General features: G+C 34.8%; 1 protein-coding gene across 2 annotated transcripts in view; it reads left to right on the top strand.

Moving 5' to 3' along the window:
* si:dkey-100n23.5 (uncharacterized) overlaps window positions 1–24,016 on the top strand; it is a 667,944-nt gene that overhangs the window by 95,781 nt on the left and 548,147 nt on the right. For both annotated transcript variants that reach the window (XM_051926134.1, XM_051926133.1), the window contains one exon: window positions 5,640–5,700. In XM_051926134.1, coding sequence (XP_051782094.1) covers window positions 5,640–5,700 — 61 coding nt within the window. The remainder of the gene's footprint in view (window positions 1–5,639; window positions 5,701–24,016) is intronic.

Here is a 24,016-nt window from a genome sequence, read left to right as displayed (position 1 = left end):
TAAAAACATTTCAAAGTATGGTGGGGAAACAATCTTTCACTTAACATTTCTGAAAAGGAGGGGATGGCAGCCATACATAGAATACACTCTAGCTCCAATAGTACAAAGCATTCAATTATCCAACTTAAAATCTTTTATCAAGTACATTTATTTCATGTAAAACTGTCCAAAATATATCAAGGCCAAGATCCAACCTGCAAGCTTTACAAATTAGCTCGAGCCTCACTGGCCAAATGTTTTTGGTGTGCACCACATTAATATCATTCTTGACTAAAATCTTTGAATGCCTATCAGACAGCCTTGGTGTTACAATCACTCCTAATCTATATTAACAGCAGTGTTTGGTGTACTCCCAGATGAGCTTAAAGTGGAGAAGGACAAGTTGATTGTAATTGTCTATACCATACTACTAGTATGTAACGCATTGTGAAATTTGTGAATTTCCCATTGGGATTAATAAAGTATCTATCTATCTATCTATCTATCTATCTATCTATCTATCTATCTATCTATCTATCTATCTATCTATCTATCTATCTATCTATCTATCTATCTATCTATCTATCTATCTATCTATTGATATGCTGCACATTTATGTGACACATGCAGTGAATTGAACATTTTAATAGGGGAGCATGATTAGGGCAAAATTAATAATTCACTGTTACTGCCTTTGATATTCTAATTGCAATTATTCATTTCAATTAACAGTACAATGAAAAATGCACCTTGTCATGCCAACCGCTATCCTGTATTCCCTTTACACACAGTACAGTGCAACCATCATTTTGCAGAAGACCACTTTAAAAAGTGTTATGAATTTGTTAAATGCTGGATTAGATGGAAAATTGAAAATGTAGTGTTTATTTTTATTTGTTACACTAAAAATACAACAAACTTATAAAATCTGTGTAACTGTACTTTTTAATACAGAAAATCACTGATATAGAAATATTTATAAAATAAAATTACACTATAACACAAACATTCATTCTTTTTTTCAAATTTAATGTTCCTTCTGAAAAGCCAGCCCTTGCCACTACTTGCCATTCAAAAATGTAAAATGTGGGAAATGTTAACCACGAGAATGTGAAATTGGGGTTATGCTCTATTAAGAAAACAAATAATGGATGTAAAAATTAAAGAACATGGTAAAATCTTAAATGACAGTAACATAACATTGTAAAGTTAATGTAAACACAACTTGATAGTTCTGGTGTGCTGATATATAAAACCAATAAATTTAACGGTGTTAATATAAAACAAGCTTGAGAAGTATTTAGATAGTAACACACAGTTATATTGTGCTACCAGACTCAGTTCTTGAGGCATTCTTGAGGGAAAATATTGTAATTAAAGTGACATTTTAAACAAGCAGCATTGCAAGCATCTACTTTTTAGCATATATTCCTCAGTTAATATAATGATCTATTTTGTTCAAGCATGCTTTCATAGTTCTACCACAACTTGGCTGTGTGTGTATAAAATTCTGCTTGTTTCAGATCCATTTTCACTTTTGTCTGACATTTAGAATAAAGTGAATACAATGTGACATTGGAAGAATAATCGCAGGAGGGGATGACTTCTCCTAAGAATAATTTTTTATAACCTTCACTGCATGCAGTTTTATTCAGAGCAATGTCTTTTGATAAACAAAACATGATGACTACTGTTATCCGATTTTAATTTTGATAGCTTGCTGCGTACAGACTTTCTATATATTAAATGACTTTTCTTAGTGAATACCTACTGCTCTAGATGTACCATCCTGCCATCCTTTTAGCTAAACTGGAAATAGTACTTTTGTTGATGAGTGAGAGTTTGAGTCAGTTAGTGAATCAATTTTGAATTATATCTTTATAGTAGGGATACTATTCTTTGCCTAGTGCTCTGCAGATAATTTAAAATACTCCAGCAAAATTATACCTACATCTAAGAAGTATCCAGCAGCAGTGCCCTAACTCTTTTGTTAACTTCACACTGGCATCCAGTTAACTTTAAAGTTGATTTTTAAATCCTGTTTTCAACATATGCATTTGTAAATGGCCCACGCTCAGTTTTAACTAGTTGTAGCAGTTATTTTATTTGCCATTTATTAATCCCTTCCCATTTTATTTGTCGTCATCTTGATTTCCTCTATTAATACTTACTGGAGTGGATGCATTATTGCCCAAAATAGACCCATGATCAGATATTCATGGTATTTTGTGGTAATAATTGTTGCCAGCTGCACCATGATGGAATGAAGAATGTAAGAAAGTGGAATCTGAAGCTAATGGTACACAAAAATCTTTTGATCACCTTAAGAAACTTTGAACACATCTTTACTGAAATGTAAGTCTTGGTTGATGTAAAGGATGAAATCAAGGCAAATAATGTTAGATAATTTTCACTTTTAATACTATCATAATAATATACTTTAGTGAGAAACAAGATAATAATTTTTATGGAAAATACTAAAAAATAAAAAGTTGAATGCCTAATATATGTTACATAAAAGTGCACTCCTTTTATAATAGGGATTGTTCAATGGTCAGATATACACAGTCATGTTCCAAACCTTGCTGGTAGATAATTTGCCCTTTACCTCTCACCAAGTTTTCTGATTCTGATTAGGCCTAACTAAAATCGACAGGTCCTTTAAAACGTCCAGGAAGATTTCTTGTTATCATAGTGTATAAAAATCTGTTGTCTACACTGAGTTAATAAAGAATGAATGGGATATTTCAGATTAGGATATGGATAGAAAGTAATTTTGAATGCATTGAATACTGTATATCATGTACTGTATTAATGTGAAGCCCATCATTAAGACGTCGAGGGCATTATTGGACAACTGTGGATATGTGAAGGTCAATATATCCCTCTAAAACCAGCCAAGGAGGAAGTTCATTAGGGGAGTATCAATTGTCAACCTTCAATAGATTTGTTGGAATTTATGTCAGTAATTGGCCAATTCTTCCTTCCACATTACAACTATGTATTATACTTATTTTATTGGGTAGTATGGAAAGAAAGAAGCTATGTTTCACAAAAAAGTATATAACTTTTGTATTTAACACATACCTTCTCTAAACCATTTGGGAAGAATTTTATTTTTACCTTAATTCTAAAAAATCTGGAGTGTTCTCTACTCGACTTTCTCATATACGTAGAACTTATATAATAATTGTATGAATATGTCAACTTGTGAAGCAAGACATGTACCAATTCAAATTTCAAGTTTATTTGATAGTTCTTTTACCTGATTACATACATTTCCAATTACAGTGTTATTTTGTGTTTGTACCATGTAATTTCTTTGCATTGTTAATAAGTTAACTAACAGTTAAAAATAATAATATGTGCAACATAGTTAATAAACTGTTACTAAATAAGATGAATAATTAGATATTCATAAAATTATATATTATTCTAGACCTGTCTTTAACTCTTTCATTTAGTTTATATGAAAAAACGTGTATGCAACTGATTAATTTTCTTTTGCCTTTGTGATGCTCTTTGCTTTTTAACTGTCATTTTCAAATAAAAAAATTAAATCTAGGTAATAAAAAAAGGCAATCCAAAAAATACGGAAAACAAGGCGAAATCTCAATTAATTCACAAACAGTACAAAATTGATGAAAAATCAAAACATATGTGAAATATAACATAATTCATGGAATTCAATGTAAGGACAAAGAAGTAAATGCGTAGCGCAAATCAGAAAGGTACGGTATGTAAATTTCAAAATTTTTTAAATTATCTACAGTATACTTTAATTAAAAATGATTACTGGAAAATTATAAAACAATGATTTCATTTATCGCAATTACCGATAAAGCATATTTCTTTTTATTGACACAGTAAAGTGTAACAATGAAAAAGAAACTTACCAACTACTAGTGTTCATATGTGATAAGTATTGAACACAAATGCTTACTAACACTAATTTGTGTAGTTTCACCAATGAATTAACAACCTGAATTAACAACCAGCACAATGAAGAAAATTTCACAAACACTATTAAATCACTAAAAGTACTGTATTTTAAGCACAAAACCAAAAAAAAGCAAAAAGTAAAAAAGTAACAAGTACCTAAATGTCGAAATATGATAAACCTGCTTCAACAATATCACAGAATCAGCTGTCAAGAAAGCATATTGAAATGTTGTCAGTCAATCAAAGTGGTGGGGTAAATTCTAATAAATTCAGAGTTCTGGGTAAAAAAGATAGACTCAAATTTGATGCCTATAAAAATGTCAATCCTATGAGGCAATAAACTTTTATTATACCAGATGTGAATAATCCATACCAAACGTCGGGAGTATACTTCCGTGTACTAACCATAGTTAGTTATTTTGTTAAGGGCATTGATGAGTGCCAATTTGCAAGTCTTTTGTAAAGCACCACACGTAAAGCATAAAAAATCTGGATTGTTTTCTACTCAGCTTTTTTTATACCTGTTCAGGTAAAATAGATACCACTTCCAGTTGTCCAATTATAATGAAACTTCATATCTGTGTGTTTCTTGCAAAATTTCAATCACTTAACTTTGTTTATAATACAGGTTTATATGGCAAAGAACTACTTCCGTTAATTCGATCAAGCTGAAATTTTAAATCTGATTGTTTTTTTGGTCAGTAATATATCACTTCCAGTCACCTGATCAAGGTCAAAATTTATATCTAACGATATGTAGTACTAGGGTGTTGTACCGTGTTAGCCATTATGAATGTAGAGAAAAGCCAAGCAAAATGACACCTTTTATTGGCTAACTAGAAAGATTACAATATGCAAGCTTTCGAGGCAACTCAGGCCCCTTCTTCAGGCAAGATGTAATCAACATTACATCTTGCCTGAAGAAGGGGCCTGAGTTGCCTCGAAAGCTTGCATATTGTAATCTTTCTAGTTAGCCAATAAAAGGTGTCATTTTGCTTGGCTTTTCTCTATCTAACGATATGTAATGATCATACAAAAATTTAAATTATTTATATAATGATAGTAATGCATATGTAATAGTGTTGATATCTGTAAAGATATTATTTCTGGTTATCTGATTAAGGTGTGTGTGTTTCTTACCCTAACTAAAGACGATATAAAATAATTTCAATTATTTTTCATTTCTTATAATGCATTTTCACATGAAAAACTATTATACAAAATTTCAGTTGTTCATTTAAACTATATACCAGTTTATTTGAAAAATTTTGAAATGTGTCCAGGTAAAGTACCACTTCTGGTTGATGTATGTTGCTCATAAGTTGATAGAAAACTAATATTTTTATATGACACCCATATCCCAAATTTCATTTGTCTATCTTAAAGTGTTCTCAATTTATCATGTTTCCATACATACACACAGACACACACACACTTAGACACAGTCATAATTGCAGAAATGGTAAAAACGTGTTCAAGAGCGCATGCAATGTAGAGATTCATCAAACTCTTGAGGATGAATTTTTTTCGTGATTACTATACTTTATACTATTTATACGAGAAAGTAAAAATATGATTGGTGCAAATCTGAAGCCATAATGTTGGGGAGAATTTATTGGATTATAAACCTTGTCTTCATACTATAAATTAAACTTTGCATTTCTGTTAAAATGTGGGGAAAAGAAAATATTCAGATATTTTTTCCTTATGTGTATTAGGGAGACATCCGGCCAGATGGATCCCTATGCAATTTCCAGGCTTGGTGGCTAACATATTTTGGTGAGTATCTGTTGACTTCTAAAGTTACAGCTGTATTCCTGATTTTTTAAAACAAAGATTTAGAAACATGAAAATGTGAATTTTAAAGTTGTTAATAATATATACTTTTCAATTACAGAAACTTTGAATTTCAGTTACATAATATATTGTTTTATTTATAAAAAGAATATTACAATTTCTTGTTCATCAACACTGGTATGTTAACATCCAGGAAAAGTCTTCTGTTTAAACTGGTTAAGGAATTCTGTTATAAAGTAGTGTGAATAGTTTGTTTTGGTGTTGCTGAAAAATATTTAATGACTAGATTATCTTTGTAAACTCTTCACATTCTACAATTTGACAGTGCTTGTGTGAAATTAAATAGGACATTGTAGTTTTATATTGTAAAGTGTAGAGTACAGGTCATTGGAGCTCATGGTTATGATATACTGAATAATGCAGACATCATGCCACATGGAATTCCAAGTGTAGCTTTGTGAAAATGAAGTTCTACCAGACTTATTCCAATGGATACAGTTTTTGCGGAAACACTGAACAAGTTACTCATTTATTTACTTATGCAAGTAGATAGTAGCATAAGATATTGAACATGAGTTAAAAATTATGGTCATCAAGGGCCAAAGTGGCTGCAGGCTTTCTCTCTAGCAAATTTCTTAATTTAATGTCAATCTTGCTGTTAATTTATCTCTTTTTTTATTAGATGGTTTGCTCTAGATTCATGCTGTCTCAAGAAATGATTAATGTTTTCACTTTTACCTTCTCTTTAAAATACTGAAATATATTTCAAGGTCATATAAAGTAACCTGGGTGGCACAGTGGGTAGCGCTGCTGCCTCGCATTTGGGAGACCTGGGGACCTGGGTTCGCTTCCCGGGTCCTCCCTGCGTAGAATTTGCATGTTCTCCCCGTGTCTGCGTGGGTTTCCTCCGGGCGCTCCGGTTTTTTCCCACAGTCCAAAGACATGCAGGTTAGGTGGATTAGTGATTCTAAATTGGCCCTAGTGTGTGGGTGTGTTTGTGTGTGTCCTGCGGTGGGTTGGCACCCTGCCCGGAATTGGTTCCTGCCTTGTGCCCTGTGTTGGCTGGGATTGGCTCCAGCAGACCCCCGTGACCCTGTGTTCGGATTCAGCGGGTTGGAAAATGGATGGATGGATGGATAAAGTAACCTTGACCTTGATCTTAATTATATATAATCAAAATAAGCTAAATTGGTGCCACTTTTACCTTGTCATCATCATATAATTGTTTTTTTTAAAAATAATAAACATCCATCCATCCATTTTCCAACCCGCTGAATCCAAACAGGGTCACGGGGGTCTGCTGGAGCCAATCCCAGCCAACACAGGGCACAAGGCAGGGAACCAATCCCAGGCAGGGTGCCAACCCACCGCAGGACACACACAAACACACCCACACACCAAGCACACACTAGGGCCAATTTAGAATCGCCAATCCACCTAACCTGCATGTCTTCGGATTGTGGGAGGAAACCGGAGTGCCCCGAGGAAACCCACACAGACACGGGGAGAACATGCAAACTCCACGCAGGGAGGACCCAGGAATCGAACCCAGGTCCCCAGGTCTCCCAACTGCGAGGCAGCAGCGCTACCCACCGCACCACCGTGCCGCCATAATAAACATTGTATTTAAAATAATTTTATTTTAAGAAATATTAAAATATTTATTTTAATTTGATTGTTTTCTTATTTGTGTGTTTTTAAGGCACTGGTTGTACTTCTGTTTTGTTCATGTGGGTGTATCTTGGACAAAATTGTGTGTTACTGAGTGTATTTTGTTCTCTTAAATAAAAAAAAAAAAAATAGAAGATTGAGGACCTCTCATCATCCCAAGTCAATTCTATTGATTTTTCCAGAAGAGTAAAATATAGGTTGGGTGGAATTTTTCACAAAGAATAATGATAAAAGGTACTATAAACAGAATACTTTATTTTGGTAAATACAAAGCAGGAGATTTAGCTTTAGTTAAGAAATGAGTTGAAATAAAAATTAAGAGAGAGAGAGAGAGAGAGAGAGAGAGAGGTTGAGAGCATGTGCTGATACAGCACATTGCTGCACCCACCCCATGATGAACCACCTGGAATCGAGTTCTAAACAAATCTCAAAGATAATTAAAGCAAACAGGATGCCTCCGACCACAATTTGAAGTTCCATTGAAAAGGGTCTGAATATTTATATGAATTAGAAATTTCAGTTTTTGATTATTAATACATTTACAAACCTTTTTGAAAACAAGTTTTACTTTGTCATTTTAGGTTATTAAGTGTAAATTGATGGCTAAAAATGGCATATTTATCTATTTAAACTTAAATCTACAACTCAATAAAGTTTGCAGAAAGTGAAGTTGTTTGAATAGTTTCTGAATTCAATGTATGCCTCAATTTATGCATGCAGAAAAGGCAAGATCTGTGTGAACAGTTTCAAGGAAATAGAGACAGGCATTCTGTAATATATGCAGATGCAAGGGTGAGTCTTGCTTATATTTAAAAGTATTAAAAATAAATCATACAAGAATACTCACAGTGAATCAAACTGGAGTTATATGTACAGTTTGTCTCTTTTTGGTTAGTATTGTTGTTGGTACATTTTGACCAAAGTTGTTTTAATGTTTGAGTAGGATATAAATTGCATGACCTATTGGAAAGTTTGAACAATTAGTGGTGGAGGTTGAAAGAAGACTTTCTGTGTAACAGAAAGAAAAAGAATATTGGGGGTTGAAGCAAGAATCTATCAATAAAAGCTTGTAAGGTTGAAGTGTAAGCAAAACAAGAGTCAGTCCCTAAAGTTTTTCTTAGATTTGTTTGCTCAAGTACTAGTGTTTGGCAATATACTTCCTTTGAAAAATTTAATGTTTGGATACTGCTTGCTGCAAGTGAGCATCTTATATATAATGACTGCAATAATGTCATAGGTAACATAGTACATGCATTATGCTCTCAGAAACCATTCAGCATCATAGTGAAAAGACACAGAATGGAAATTCTCATAAAATTCAGAAATTAAAATTTGAGGTGCAGATAAAAACAAACACATAATTACTTAGCACTGTGGAACACCACTCTTAACATCAGCCAATTCTGAAGCAGAGGGTGATGATGTGAGGAACCTCATCAGCAAATGACGTTATGAGTCGTAGTAGACTCTACACTGTCAACTTTTCGAAAGTGTTAGAAGCCATTAAGAAGGCAAATTGAATTTTAGGTTATATAGCACAATGTGTGGAGTACAAGTTCAAGAAGGTTATGCTGAAGCTTTATAATACACTGGTGAGGCCTCATCTGGAGTACTATGTGCAGTCTTGGTCTCCAAGCTACAAAAAGGACATTGCAGCCATAGAAAAGGTCCAGAGAAGAGCGGCTTGGCTGACTCCAGGGCTAAAGGTGATGAATTATGAAGAAAGTTTAAAAGAGATTTTCAGTTTAAGCAAAAGATTAACACTAGAATTCCTGAAACCTATGAAAAAACTCAAAATCCCGGTCCACCTTAAATTCCTTCACATCGTCAGCATGGCACTGCCAGATCTAAACACTAGCGTCGCAAATTACTTGCATACTTAAGTGACTTTAGTACATAGCATAAAGGTGTGCAACATCCGGAAATTAATACAGCAAATATGTACACTAACGGTCAAAACACCTCAGTTTTTCTTCAAATTTAATCAGCTGAATTGCAATGAATGACCTAAAATGGAGAAAAGGTAAGCAATAAAATGCAATACGTTTAAATTGAAAATTTAGGTTAGCAAAAACTCAAAAAAAGAAACTTATGAATATTACAAATGGGCCTTATTCATGGAACAACTAATTTGTTACAGCCTACATATAATCTGCATCAATTAAAGAAAATTAAGCCTTGCAAGTTGAAGCAAACAGTTTGCTCCAACTCCAAGTGTTCCAACTTCTCTTGATTACTTAAAAACCCTCTGTTTGTCTTAAAGCAGAGTTGGAACAGACTGTGTTATTACACTCTCCTACTTGGACAATGTTACACTGTAGAAATTTGTAAATTCCAGTGATATTGGCCAGAAAATTAACAAATGAAATAAGACAGAGTATTTTTACCCTTAGAAGCGTAGGCCTTTCATTTAGAAAAACTTTAAAAAAATCAATCTAAGTGTCAGCGAGTACAGTGTCCTACACAATCCAAAGGCAATTGCATACTGGAAGAAATTTTGATAGAAAGAGATCTGGCAGACCCAAAGTCCCAATCCAATCAGAAGACAAGTTTCTGAGGGTCACCAGATTGCTTGAAATGCACCTCAAACAGAGCTTAACAGTGGGTGAAAAAAGTAAGTCTTAATTTCAATTGTGAAGAGGAGACTTTGTGCTGCATGTTTGACAGGGTGAGTGGCAGTAAGAAAGTCATTCCTTGAAATTCTGGCAGTGGATTACTACAGACTGGATGAATTTCTAATAGACTGATGAATCAAAATTTGAAATCTTCGGTTCATCACACAGGGTGTTTGTACTCCATCGAGTTGGTGAAAGGATAGTTCCTCAATGTGTGACACCAGCTGTCAAACTTGGAGAAGAACGTATGCTGGTCTGAGGTTCTTTTGCTGGAGGTACAGTTGATGACTTGCACAGAGTGACTGGCATTCTGAATCAAAAGGATTACCACAGTTTGGCTGTTATATCAGCAAAAGGCGGCAACTTTGATAAATCAAAAATATGAATAGAATTTTGTAGACTTAATGATTCCTTGACTTATTTTTTATTTCCTCTTGTTTATTTGTTATATTCCTTGATTTCATAAAACATTAAGACATTAAACTGCTTACATTCCTGTAAAAACTGTTAAAACTGAGATATTCTAAAACTTTTGACCGGTAGTATAGATAGTAATAAACAAACACTAGACACTAATGAAAAAAGTCAAAGGGAAATGTTAAATTCATGGAAATGAGAAAGTCAAAAGGATATTATGTGGAGAAGTAACTAGATCTCCAGAGCCAAATGTACAAAAAAGAATATAGAAAATAAAAGCAAAATGAGCATTAAGTTAGATTTAATTTCTCCTAAGTAACACCAAGCAAAAAAATGGTCAAAACAAGGACACCATTTCTTCCATAAATCTTTTATAGTCCAGGCCTGATCAACTTATCATCTAATGATACGTTTCACTAAACAACACAGCTGTGAGCTACAAAAATGATGACATCAACAACAAAAGCAAACACCCAAAATGTTGATGTGATGACCTCACATTTATAACAATAACATTTTTGAATACTTAAAAAAATAAAGTATCACATGCCAAACAAACAAGAATTCACCACAACCATGCTTGAAAAAGAGAAATAGGTATTTTATGGAGTTGGTCTCATCTGTTTATTAGACATTGATACTTCAGATATTTGTTCCCCCATGAGAATATTGTGTTTTTTTTATTTACATTAGTGAGGATTGCAATAAGAGTTAAACTCAAGCTATCCTCGAGGTGAGCCATAACTTAATAGCCAATTCAAGCTGCTAATAGTTTAAATATAAGGTGTATTTCCAAGAGTAACTTGTTCCATCAGATGGTTTTCAGTTCATACACTAGGTTTTACTTTACTGTTAAATTACTGTTAGATTTTAAAATAAACTGTATTGCTGTATTTGTAAACTGCAGTGAACTTTCTATAACAATGATGTTTGTGGCCATTTGTTATCATACCAGTGTGTGTAAGTATCCTCAGCACCTGTGATCAATTGGGTACAGTTATTAAAGTAATAGTAATAAAAAATATGATCAATATCTATTTCTATTATAATACTTTTTAAACAACAAAGAGAACAGAATGAACATGGGCAGAACATTAATCTGGCCTGTGTAAACTGCACATAGATATCAGCATATTGATAAATTTGACCAGCAAAAAAAAAAAAAAAACAAATTTTCTTTGATGTAATATACCGTATTTAAATGTCAGGTGGTAACTGAACAAGCTAATATAGCCTGGAATAATTTACTTGTTTGTTAACCCAGTTATTCATAGTTTACCACCTTTAAAGTTTTTGCGTTTTTGTATAAAAAAATGAAAATATGTTAACATTTTTAATATTTTGAATTTACTTTTGATATAGGCAGCATAGCACTGAATTCCATTTGTGTTTGCTCGAGTAGATTTTTTAGCTATGTCGAAGTTCCCAGTTCTTGGGTGTTCTTTTTTTTTAACTGTAATATTGATTTGACCTTTCTTCTTCAGGAGCATCACTGACTAGAACCTTCCCCCAACCTTCAAAGCACATGTTTTAGGATTAAAACTAGTTCAGTCTTCCTCACCAAAACCAGCATTTTGAAGATTTTTAAAACTTCTTCACTTCTAGAAACTCAATTAAAAAGTGTTACCTGTGTCACTAATGGGCTGAACTTCAAGTTTAGAAGTTTGATATGTTCAGGAAAACACATTAAACAGCCAGGGTAATAAATATATCCTATTCACAAAGACTATTGTTTCATAATTAGTTAATAGTCTAGTGCTAAAGACACATAATAATTTACAGTTTAGCCTTACACTAAAAAAAAGTAACATATTGTACACTATGCCTGCTGTACTTGTATTTGCATATCCTTGATTTACAAATATGTAAAACATTAGTCTTGGCATGGATTAGCAAAATAGTGGCTTTACAGTTGTTAAGTTGAAATAAAATCTACCTGTTTAATAACTGGATAAAAAAGTCTATCCAGTTCTAACTATAATACAGTTAAAAAAATCTTTGATCTATTTTACCAAAATATGCACAATTTAATACATTTTCTTTCTTTAAAGAGAACATTACATTTCTTTGATGTTTTAGCAGTTTTATCCTCTAATTCTTTATTCATGCCTTAGAATTATTTATTGTAGTGAGCCTCAAGTTCAACTTAAGGTAACTTTTTATAATTCATAATTGAATGAATATGAAGCATCAAATGGTTATCTTTTTGTATTAGTGCTCAAGTAGATGATGCTAAAAAGTATGATCTTTTGTACATGATTCATTTAATCAATACTGTAATACATATCTTTACGTGTGAATTTAGTTTTCAAGTTTTAACTGTGACCTGTGCTTGAAGCATATGAACTCTAAATACATTTTGTAGCTTTAGTAGAGGTTCATTAGCTAAAAAAAGGTTATATTGGGTATTTGCTTCATGTGTTTTCTGGCCAATTAATTTTTGCTTTGGAATTAGAATGCTGTCTGTTTTTTGCATTCTTTTTTTACGGACATATTTTAAAAAATAAAATTTAAAACTACCCAATTTTCAACATGGAAATTAAATTAAAAATCAGGTTAAAGTTAACTTTTTAATTTTGTATATTTTTTCAACAAACTTAATAAAACACACAACACTCTTGCTTAATCCAGGCTGTAATGGTTTCATTACACATACACAGGGAAAAATTTGGAACCACCAATTAATCAAACCTACATGTCAGGAGGAAAGCTGTAATTCCAGTAGCAATAATACCTGACACATGTAGAATGTGCAGACTACACATGAATGTTGACCAAGCAAATGATATGAATCCAGGGAGTCAGGTTTTTGAAGGAGCTATGTCCTTGAAGGAGCTCCATGCCACATTTACTTACGATAACATTTTGGCAAATCAATTTAGGTCAGCCGACCAACATCAGTGAACCCAGACAATGACCACTATATGTCTATTAAAATCTATTATAGTTTATTTTAGACCATGCATTGTGGAGCTATGGAGAAAATGTGGGGAAAAATCTCTGCTGGGTTTGCTGATCTGTCAACATGTTGTCAAAACAATAATCAGTTTTTAACATTACACTATGGTACTTTTTTGTTAAGCCAAACACATACACTCCATAATTTCAGGAAATTGTCATGATCCAGAATGTAGACTGTGTAATCTCCTTAAGGAAATGGATTAAAACCAGAAGCTTTTGTCTTTTAAATCCTAAGCCTCTCACTGATTTCCCTGTATAGTTTTTAAGTTTAACACCTTTGTAATTTTCTGTATAATGGAAGTGTATGCAAAGGCTTTATTATTTTTTTATATTTTTTATTTTAATGCACCCTAACCCTGAACTTTGGTTTCTTATTTATTAACAACTATGACACCAACACTTTGGTTTTGCTTCAAATTCCCTTTAATAGCATATTTAGCCAAGCAAAGAGTTACTGTATGTATGTATGTTGTTTGTGTATCTTTTATGATATATGAAGTAGCACTTTATTTTGAAAAACGTGCTTCCAGTATAATTCTAACTAAACAAATTTAAAAGTGTTAATGCATACTATTTCATTTTTATTTGCATGTATAGAAGTTGTAGATATACATACATAGGCAAGGGCTACATTACAGATTTTGCGAAAAAAGGAATTTAAAATGTATCAGATTACCATAAGAAATTAGAATCTCCAATGAGAATTGGAGATGTTTTAATACAAACGGAAAAACTATTAGTTGGATCTTTTGCAGATTGCTTTATTAAATATTATTTTCGTTTATGTTGCTAATGGTGAAAATAGAACTACCAGTAGTGTAAAATTGGCCACCGAATTAGAGGTTGTAAAGCTTTGTAGAAGAGAAGATAGGCTGAGACCATAAAATGACACTGATTGAGAGACTGATTGTCTTCATACAAGATCAGTACAGTGGAACCTCGGATCACGAACGTCTCGGAACACGTACAAATCGGTTTATGACCAAAAAGTTCACCAATCTTTTGCATCTGTTCACGACCACACACTCTGTATACGAACAAGCCAGTTTCCCTTTCGGTTTGTGCGCGCCGATGATTTCCGCACTTGTTCAGTCTCTCCTGTGCAGCAAGCGAGAGAGAGAGAGACACACAAACAGAGCTGCGTGAGAGACACACACACACACACACACACGAGCGAGAGAGACACACAGACACAGAGGCGTGCGAGAGACACACGCACACACACTCACACTCACACACACACGCGCCCAAGAGACACACACACACACACACACACACGCACACACACACACACACACACACACGTGAGAGAGAGGGGTCTGGACGTATAAGGCAGAGAAGGCAGTTAAAGAATGCACCGGGCTTGTTTTTGTTTTCACTTCTGTTTACAGCGATCGGTTCGTAGCGTGCATTGTTGCAATGTTACTTTTCTTGGTGGTTTATTAAATTACGGATTTTTCAAATGTTCATTTTTTTTCCCTGTGCTTAAAACTCATTAAAAAAGTGTTTTTAGCAAGCGGTTTGTAGTGCTATAGCACGAACTCTTGCAGTGTTAGTTTTCCCTGTTGTTCAAGGTTTTCTCAGTGTTATTCAATGTTTTTACATTTAGTTTACTATTACGCTGTGCATTCTATGGTATCATTAACTATATGTGTGCTTAAAAACTTAAAAAAATATATATTTACATACAGTTTGTACGGTCTGGATTGGATTAATTGTATTTACATACAATCCTATGGGGGAAATTGCTTCGGTTCACAACCAAATCAGGTTACGACCAGAGTTTTGGAACGAATTATGGTCGTGAACCAAGGTGCCACTGTATATTGTTGCTGACCAATCACTTTTGCTTTAAAATGGTCGTTTAACAATGAAGCGATGCACACCTTGTAAAATTCCTGAGTTGGCGATGTCTTTACTGAACTACAGGTAGGTGAAGAGAGTCTGCCAACTGGAGAAAAACTAAACATACTAATGTGTTTTTGTATTTATTCTATATTTATTAATTTATCTTTTTTTAGTTTATATTCACAGCTCAAAATACCGATATTGTGAAAATAATACAGTAGCAGAATTATGTTTTAAAATATTTGTCCTTCTTCTTTCAATTTTTATCTTTCTCTTAAAATAGATAGTTGAAATATCATATTCTTTTTGTTCTTAACATCAGCCTCATCATACATATTGCATACTGGGGATTTTTCCTGTCTTGCATCCAAACCTGCTGGGGTAGGCTCCAGGTTTCCTGCCAACCTGCTCTGAATAAATAGGTTTATATCATGTATATATTGTTCCTAATCTCAGATGCTGTCTCTGTCATTTTGTGCCTGGCCATAGTCCAATTACCCACTGTTGCTCTGCTCATTATGGGTTTACTGTTCTTATGCGTGGGCAATTCAAATCTCACTGCCCCTAACATTGAAACTACATGCTTGTTTTTCTTTGTTTCTGTAGATCCAGGTAGGGTCAGCACATTGATTCAATCCTAAAACCCCTGTTTTCCTAAGCTCCCATGATTTTCATGATCACACCTGTCAGAACAAAGTAGAATATATTTTCTGATTTTTGATATTTTTTCAGGCCTGCAGGTGGCAAAATTCTGTCTATAAATTGTATGTGCCTGAGATGGAATCAGAGATTAATATGGGGGGTAGAAAATAACAAAGCCCAGTATGGGAGAATGCAATATTGAAGGCATTCATTATAAGCACATTGTCTTGGAGCAGGATATGTTGTGTTCTGTAGAATTTAGAGTAAAAAAAACCTCAAGCCTTTCATTACAAATTTCATTACAAATTGGCCCATTCTGGGCAATAAAAGGAAAAGATGAAAAGTGTCAACAGTCAGCGCACATTTGTTCAGCACAAATGACATAGAAAATATTCATCCATCCACCCATTTTCCAACCCGCTGAATCCGAACAGGGTCACGGGGGTCTGCTGGAGCCAATCCCAGCCAACACAGGGCACAAGGCAGGAAACAATCCTGGGCAGGGTGCCAACCCACCGCAGATAGAAAATATTTTTAAAATTAAAAAATGTATAAAATCATTCACATTCAGTACCTGGTTTTGATCATGCTTGTTTCTATCAGACAAAAAGAAAACCAGATATTAAACCATGTGGTGTTGTAAGCTTCCACAAACATTAAACTCGTATTATATCCAAACTCGTTAAGTGTACAGTTCTGTCTGATTGTGACACAAAACTAAACCATAGTAGCTATTTAACCATGCCATAATTATTAAAACTAAAACGGAAACTAATAGATATAAAAATAAAATAGAAATGTCTTTATTAATACATATATATATATATATATATATATATATATATATATATATATATATATATATATATATATATATATATATTGTGAGAAGCTGCCCGGACACAGACAGACGGACACCATTGTACAGTCCACCACACGTTTATTTACACTATAATACAGTCCAATAAAGTGCACAACCCAGTGCTTCTCGCACCAAACTCCCCCAAAGTCCAGGCCTCTTCCAATACAGTGCCTGTTCCTTCAAGCCGCCTCCACTCTCCTGCACTCGACCTTGTCCGCTCCTCACCCCGACTCCAGTCCTTCTCTGCAGGGAGGCGGCCCCCTTTTATAATTACCCGGATGGGCTCCAGGTGATTCCTGACACTCCTAAGACACTCCCCTGTGTGGCGGAAGTGCCGGCTATACTCCCGGAAGCCCTCCGGGTGTTCCCTGTCTTCTTTCCCCCAGCACTTCCTGGTGTGGCGGAAGTGTTGGGGTTCTGGGTCTTTCAGACATGGGGGAATCCCCTGGCGGAGACCACGGGCCCCTACAGAGTTGGGCTTCGAAGCCCTGCACCCGTGGCCCTCAGAGGAACCAGGGCGGCCGCCCCCCTTGTGGTCCGGAGGAGGCATGCGCCCTCCTCCTGCCCTCCTGGGCATCCCGGCTGGGCACCACCCCCCAGCCGCGTGCCACAATATATATATTAATATATATTAATATATAATTAAATATAATTATTTAAATAATTAAATATAATTATTTAAATAATTAAATATAATTATTTAATTATATATATTAAAACTAAAAATATACGATGCAGGAAAACTAAAACTACTGTAAACTGAATTTCCAAGTAAGGTCAGAAAAAATACAGAAATAAAAACTAATATAAAAAAGCAAAAAATACAATAAACTTTTTGCACAGTTACTTGCTAGCCTCTTCCATTTTGCAAGTATTTACGCTACTGTGCTACTGGGAACACTTAAAGAGGAGGTCCACAGAGAGCTCCTTGCACTTCCTGGACTGTTTTTTATCCTGATATGCAGTGTGAATTGTGGGACCTTATATACACAGATGTATGCCTTTGTAAGCCCTGTCCAATCAATTCAGTTTGCCACAGATAAACTCCAATCAACTTATAGTTTTTGATTTTTCATATATTTGCAAACATTTCTGAAAACGTGCTTTCACTTTGTCATTATGGCCAATTGAGTGTAGATTAAAGGGCAAAAATGGCAAACTTACCCATTTAAAATTAAATAGCACCATAAAATGTGCAGAAAGTGAAGAGGTCTGAATTCTTCTTCTTCTTCTTCGTCTTCTATGTATAGCTTCATTAATATTTTTGTAGCTAATGGAATTCATTTAATTTGTTTCTAGTTTTGATTTAATTCTTTAATAGTAAAAATTATTGCACATTGTTTCCCTTTGGATGATACCATTTTGGGATCATTTCCTAAAATGTTTCTATGCCAGAATGACCCAAGTGTGTGATGGGTGATGTCAACATTGTGGCGGTATAAACGTCAGCTCAGTGCACCTCCTGGTTATCTGAGACTTAACATGCATTTGTTGTTATTAGATTCTGTAGTTCAAGAAACTTTCACTCTGAATTTCAGTTCTTTGTTTAGTGGTTTAATAATTGTTTTTTTTTTTTTTTGACTTCATAGTAAGGAGTTTGGCTGGTTATAATTGACTATGTCCCATTTCCTGGTTCCTTGTTCTAATACAGTGCATCCGGAAAGTATTCACAGCGCATCAGTTTTTCCACATTTTGTTACGTTACAGCCTTATTCCAAAATGGATTAAATTCATTTTTTTCCTCAGAATTCTACACACAACACCCCATAATGACAACGTGAAAAAAGTTTACTTGAGATTTTTGCAAATTTATTAAAAATAAAAAAAATTGAGAAAGCACATGTACATAACTATTCACAGCCTTTGCCATGAAGCTCAAAATTGAGCTCAGGTGCATCCTCTTTCCCCTGATCATCCTTGAGATGTTTCTGCAGCGTAATTGGAGTCCACCTGTGGTAAATTCAGTTGATTGGACATGATTTGGAAAGGCACACACCTGTCTATATAAGGTCCTACAGTTGACAGTTCATGTCAGAGCACAAACCAAGCATGAAGTCAAAAGAATTGTCTGTAGACCTCCGAGACAGGATTGTCTCGAGGCACAAATCTGGGGAAGGTTAGAGAAAAATTTCTGCTGCTTTGAAAGTCCCAATGAGCACAGTGGCCTCCATCATCCGTAAGTGGAAGAAGTTCGAAACCACCAGGACTCTTCCTAGAGCTGACCGGCCATCTAAACTGAGCAATCGGGAGAGAAGGGCCTTAGTCAGGGAGGTGACCAAGAACCCGATGGTCACTCTCAGAGCTCCAGAGGTCCTCTGTGGAGAGAGGAGAACCTTGCAGAAGGACAACCATCACTGCAGCAATCCACCAATCAGGCCTGTATGGTAGAGTGGGCAGACGGAAGCCAATCCTTAGTGAAAGGCACATGGCAGCCTGCCTGGAGTTTGCCAAAAGGCACCTGAAGGACTCTCAGACCATGAGAAAGAAAATTCTCTGGTCTGATGAGACAGAGATTGAACTCTTTGGTGTGAATGCCAGGCATCACATTTGGAGGAAACCAGGCACCGCTCATCATCAAGCCAATACCATCCCTACAGTGAAGCATGGTGGTGGCAGCATCATGCTGTGGGGATGTTTTTCAGTGGCAGGGACTGGGAGACTAGTCAGGATAAAGGGAAAGATGACTGCAGCAATGCACAGACATCCTGGATGAAAACCTGCTCCAGAGCGCTCTTGACCTCAGACTGGGGCGATGGTTCATCTTTCAGCAGGACAACGACCCTAAGCACACAGCCAAGATATCAAAGGAGTAGCTTCAGGACAACTCTGTGAATGTCCTTGAGTGGCCCAGCCAGAGCCCAGACTTGAATCCGATTGAACATCTCTGGAGAGATCTTAAAATGGCTGTGCACCGACGCTTCCCATCCAACCTGATGGAGCTTGAGAGGTGCTGCAAAGAGGAATGGGCAAAACTGGCCAAGGATAGGTGTGCCAAGCTTGTGGCATCATATTCAAAAAGACTTGAGGCTGTAATTGCTGCCAAAGGTGCATCGACAAAGTATTGAGCAAAGGCTGTGAATACTTATGTACATGTGAATTCTGTTTTTTTATTTGTAATAAATTTGCAAAAACCTCAAGTAAACTTTTTTCACATTGTCATTATGGGGTGTTGTGTGTAGAATTCTGAGGAAAAAAATGAATTTAATCCATTTTGGAATAAGGCTGTAACATAACAAAATGTGGAAAAAGTGATGCGCTGTGAATACTTTCTGAATGCACTGTATCTGCCACAATTTGGCAGAACAGGAATTGGTGACATTAATTTTATTCAAAAGTTAAGATTGTTGTCAAATTTGACTTCCGATTTGTTTAGAAGGTAGTTGAGCCTCGTGTTACTAGTTAATGTGATTAACTTAATAGAAAGAAATATCTCACTGATATCCTATATAGTAAGGGCAGGAATTAACTAATTAGCATAGTTTCATAAATAAAGCAATGAATACTTACCTACTAAGGTGTTAAGAACTTTCACACTTTTATTTATCTTCTGAAGGCAAAGATAGGTTATGTAGTATGAGAATAATTTGTTGTTTTTATGTACATTTTCAGGCATGCTATAAAAAAAACCATCTTGGTATATGTTTATATGAGTATAGGAAGGCATCAGTGTTGTTTTGTACCTGTTATGTATTTTTCTACGATCAACGAAAGGCAAAAAATAACAGATAATTTGCAAAACTATTAGCAGTACACCTGGATTGAGATGCTGGTACCTATGGCACATTTATGCATTGTTTGTAAGATGATCCTGCAGCCAGATGCCCCTGTAGTGATGATCATTTGACTGAAATTACAAATTTGCATAAGTTACGGGAGCTAATCCTATCAGACTCTTTTTAATGTTGCATTTTTAGATGTGTCTCAAATGCTCAAAGAGTAAGAGTCTCCTAATCCAGTTGAGAACATCCCATTTGTACCCAATTTATAGATAAAGGTTACTAACAAAGAAATTTAAATACAAAAAGTGTGACAAAGTTGTGAGAGTTCCTTCCAGACATACACATATTCTAAGCTTTCGTCACTTTGCAAAATGACAACAGTGAGTGAACAACATATCACATTGGTATGCTTGAAGTGCTTCCATGTAGCTTTAAGTTAACCATGCAAGCTAGTTGGCCCACATTGAGGTTAAGTAACGGAGTGAACCTTAGCTGCCACTTTTGCTTCTTTGCAAGGGACCTCTCATCATTTATCACCTCATTTCATTATATGCCGAGAACAATCTGAACAAAAGTACACAGATATCCCCAGAATGTTTGGGAAGAGCAATGTGAAACAACATAATATTTTTAAGCTCACCTGGAGGAATGTAAAATAATATGCAATGTATCAGTGTAGAATATGCCAGTTGACATTATTATAGTACGGTATATTATTTATTTATTTATTTTTTTGCTTCTGGAGGTAAAGAGAAATTCACATGACACCATTACCTTTAGAACTATAAATATATAACTACTTGCATTAAAAATGCTGTATTTCAGATATGAATTTTGAAAGATTCAAGGACTTTGTAAATAATTTTTTTTAACCTTGAAGGTTAATATGACCTGTTAACCTGCTTTGATTTTTCTAATAGAAGACAGTACTAGTTGTTAGTTTAACTTTGTGTTGTTTATTTATACAACCTACACATTAATAGTTCAGACTGACATGATCAGTCTGCCCCAGATTGTTAAATAAGTTAACTATTTTTGGCAACTGTGGCCTGACGGAGGATGATTGTTTACATATGCATTTTAAATTGATTGTTATAAAGAGCACTTCAAAGTATATGTATCAGAATTACTTTGTAAAGTAAAAGAAAAAATTAAAAATGAAATGCAGATTGCCTAATGAATGTTTCAAATGTTATATTATTTAAGTATTCAATGATTGTTAAAACTTTGTTATAGCTACAAAAACAATATGAAAATGTTGAAGCTGTGGAAAACTTGACCATACCTTTTCAAGAGCATGGCCAAGGGACCACTTTATCAGAGGACTCCAAATAAACATCAATTCATCTTATATTTCATAATTTACACAATTAAAAAAGAATGTTGTTTTTTTTTTTTTTTGATTTTATTGAAATCACACAACATTCCATACAAATAGATCAATTTTACAAGAATAGGATTGAAAACAAATCAATCCCCACCCCTGAGAAAGAGAGCATGTGCAGCAGAATAAAACTTAAACCTAGTAAAGATAATCAAATAGATAAATTAATAAGTGAATATAGATAAATGGAGAAGAAAAAGGAAAAAAAAGAGAATAGGAAGAGAATCAGCTTCCTCAGTGCTTAAAAAGCGTATTCTAAAATGTTATTGATTAGATCCTGCCAGGTTTGGAAAAATTTCTGCACAGATCCTCTAAGTGAGAATTTTATTTTTTCCAATTTCAAATAATACAGTATATAACATTAGTTACCCACTGACTTTAAAGGGGAGAGTTAGGATTCTTCCAGTTGAGCAAGATAAGTCTACGTGCCAATAGTGTAGTGAAGGCAATTACAGTTTGTTTGTCCTTCTTCACTTTATGCCCATCTGGAAGTACACCAAACACAGCTGTTAGTGGATTAGGAGGGATTGTGACACCAAGGCTGTCTGAAAGGCATTTGAAAATCTTGGTCCAAAATGATGTTAATTTGGTGCAGGCCCAAAACATGGAATTTGATTGCAGTGTTCGCAGGTTGGATCTTGCCCTGGAAACATTTTGGACAATTTTAAGCGAGACAGATGTGCTCGATATATAATTTTTAGATGAATATTTGTTTGCTTTGCACATATGGAGCTCAAGTGTATTCTCTGCATTGCTACCTTCCACTCCTTTTCTGATATGTTGAGGGAGAGATCCTTTTCCCATTGTCCTCTTGGATCTTTGAAAGGGAGGGACTGTAAAATGGTTTTATATAGTTCAGAAATGCTGTCTAAGTCCTTGAAACTGATCAATATTTTTTCCAGCATAGAGGGAGGCGGGAGATGAAGAAAATTGGGCAGGTTCTGTTTAACAAAGTTTCTAATTTGAATATAGTGAAGAAATATGTTGCTGGAAAGTTAAATTTAGAATGTAATTGTTTGTAGGATGCAAAGACGTTGTCTATGTACAGATCTCTAAGTGATTTATACCCAAATGTTTTCTAGACATTAAAAACGGCATATGTTTGCAAGGATTGAAAAAGGTGGCTAACGTGCAGAGGTGCCACCAATAAAAGATTCTCTATCTTAAAATGCTTCCTACATTGGTTCCATATTCTGAGTGAGTGAAGCACTATTGGGTTTTTAGTATATTGCCGATAATTTGTATTTATTGGGGCGCAAAGCAAGGAATATAAAGATGAACTGCAGGATTTTATTTATATTGCAGACCAAGCCTGCATATGTTCATCTATTTGTGTCAATGTCCAAGTTTTAATATGTTGTATGTTTGCTGCCCAGTAGTAAAACTGAAAGTTAGGTAGAGCCATGACATCTTCTGCCTGCCTTTGGCCTTTGTTGGGTCACTTTTTGGATACATGGATGTTTTGAATTCCAAATAAATGTGGTTATGGTTGAATCTAATTTCTTAAAGAACGATTTATTGATGTATATTGGAATATTTTGAAATAAAAAGAGAAGCTTAGGGAGAATATTCATCTTAACAATGTTAGTTCTTCCAGCTAAAGTGAAATGAAGGGTTGACCATCTATGCAAGTCTTGCTTGATTTTTTCCATACAGACAGCAAAATTTTGTTGATAAAGAGCATTATGTTTACTTGTGATGTGTACCCCTAGATATTTGAACTGATCTGCAATGATAAAAGGGAAGGTGTCCAATCTAATATTGTATGCTTGAGAATTCACTGGAAAGATCATACTTTTAGTCAAATTATCTTGACTAAATTATTTTCAAAAAATCTTTTGAAATTCTGTTAGTGCTGTTAGGATTGTAGGCACAGTATTTTGTGGGTCTGATATATACAGTACCATATCATCTGCATATAGAGAAATTTTCTGTTCAAGTCCTTCTCTGATAATCTCCTTTATCTCATAAGCATTTCGAAAGTGAACTGCCAGTGGCTCAATGGTGATTGCAAAAAGTAGTGATGACAAGGGGCATCCTTGTCTGGTGCCACGATCTAGTTTAAAGTAGTCTGAATTAATGTTGTTAATACAAACTGAAGCTTCTGGATTGGTATACAGTAGTTTGATCCATGCACAAATGTTCGGGCCAAACCCAAATTTCTCCAATGTAGTGAAAA

This window comes from Erpetoichthys calabaricus, chromosome 4 (assembly GCF_900747795.2).
Source record: "Erpetoichthys calabaricus chromosome 4, fErpCal1.3, whole genome shotgun sequence".
NCBI lineage: Eukaryota > Metazoa > Chordata > Cladistia > Polypteriformes > Polypteridae > Erpetoichthys > Erpetoichthys calabaricus.
This window is presented reverse-complemented; position numbering and strand designations above follow the sequence as displayed.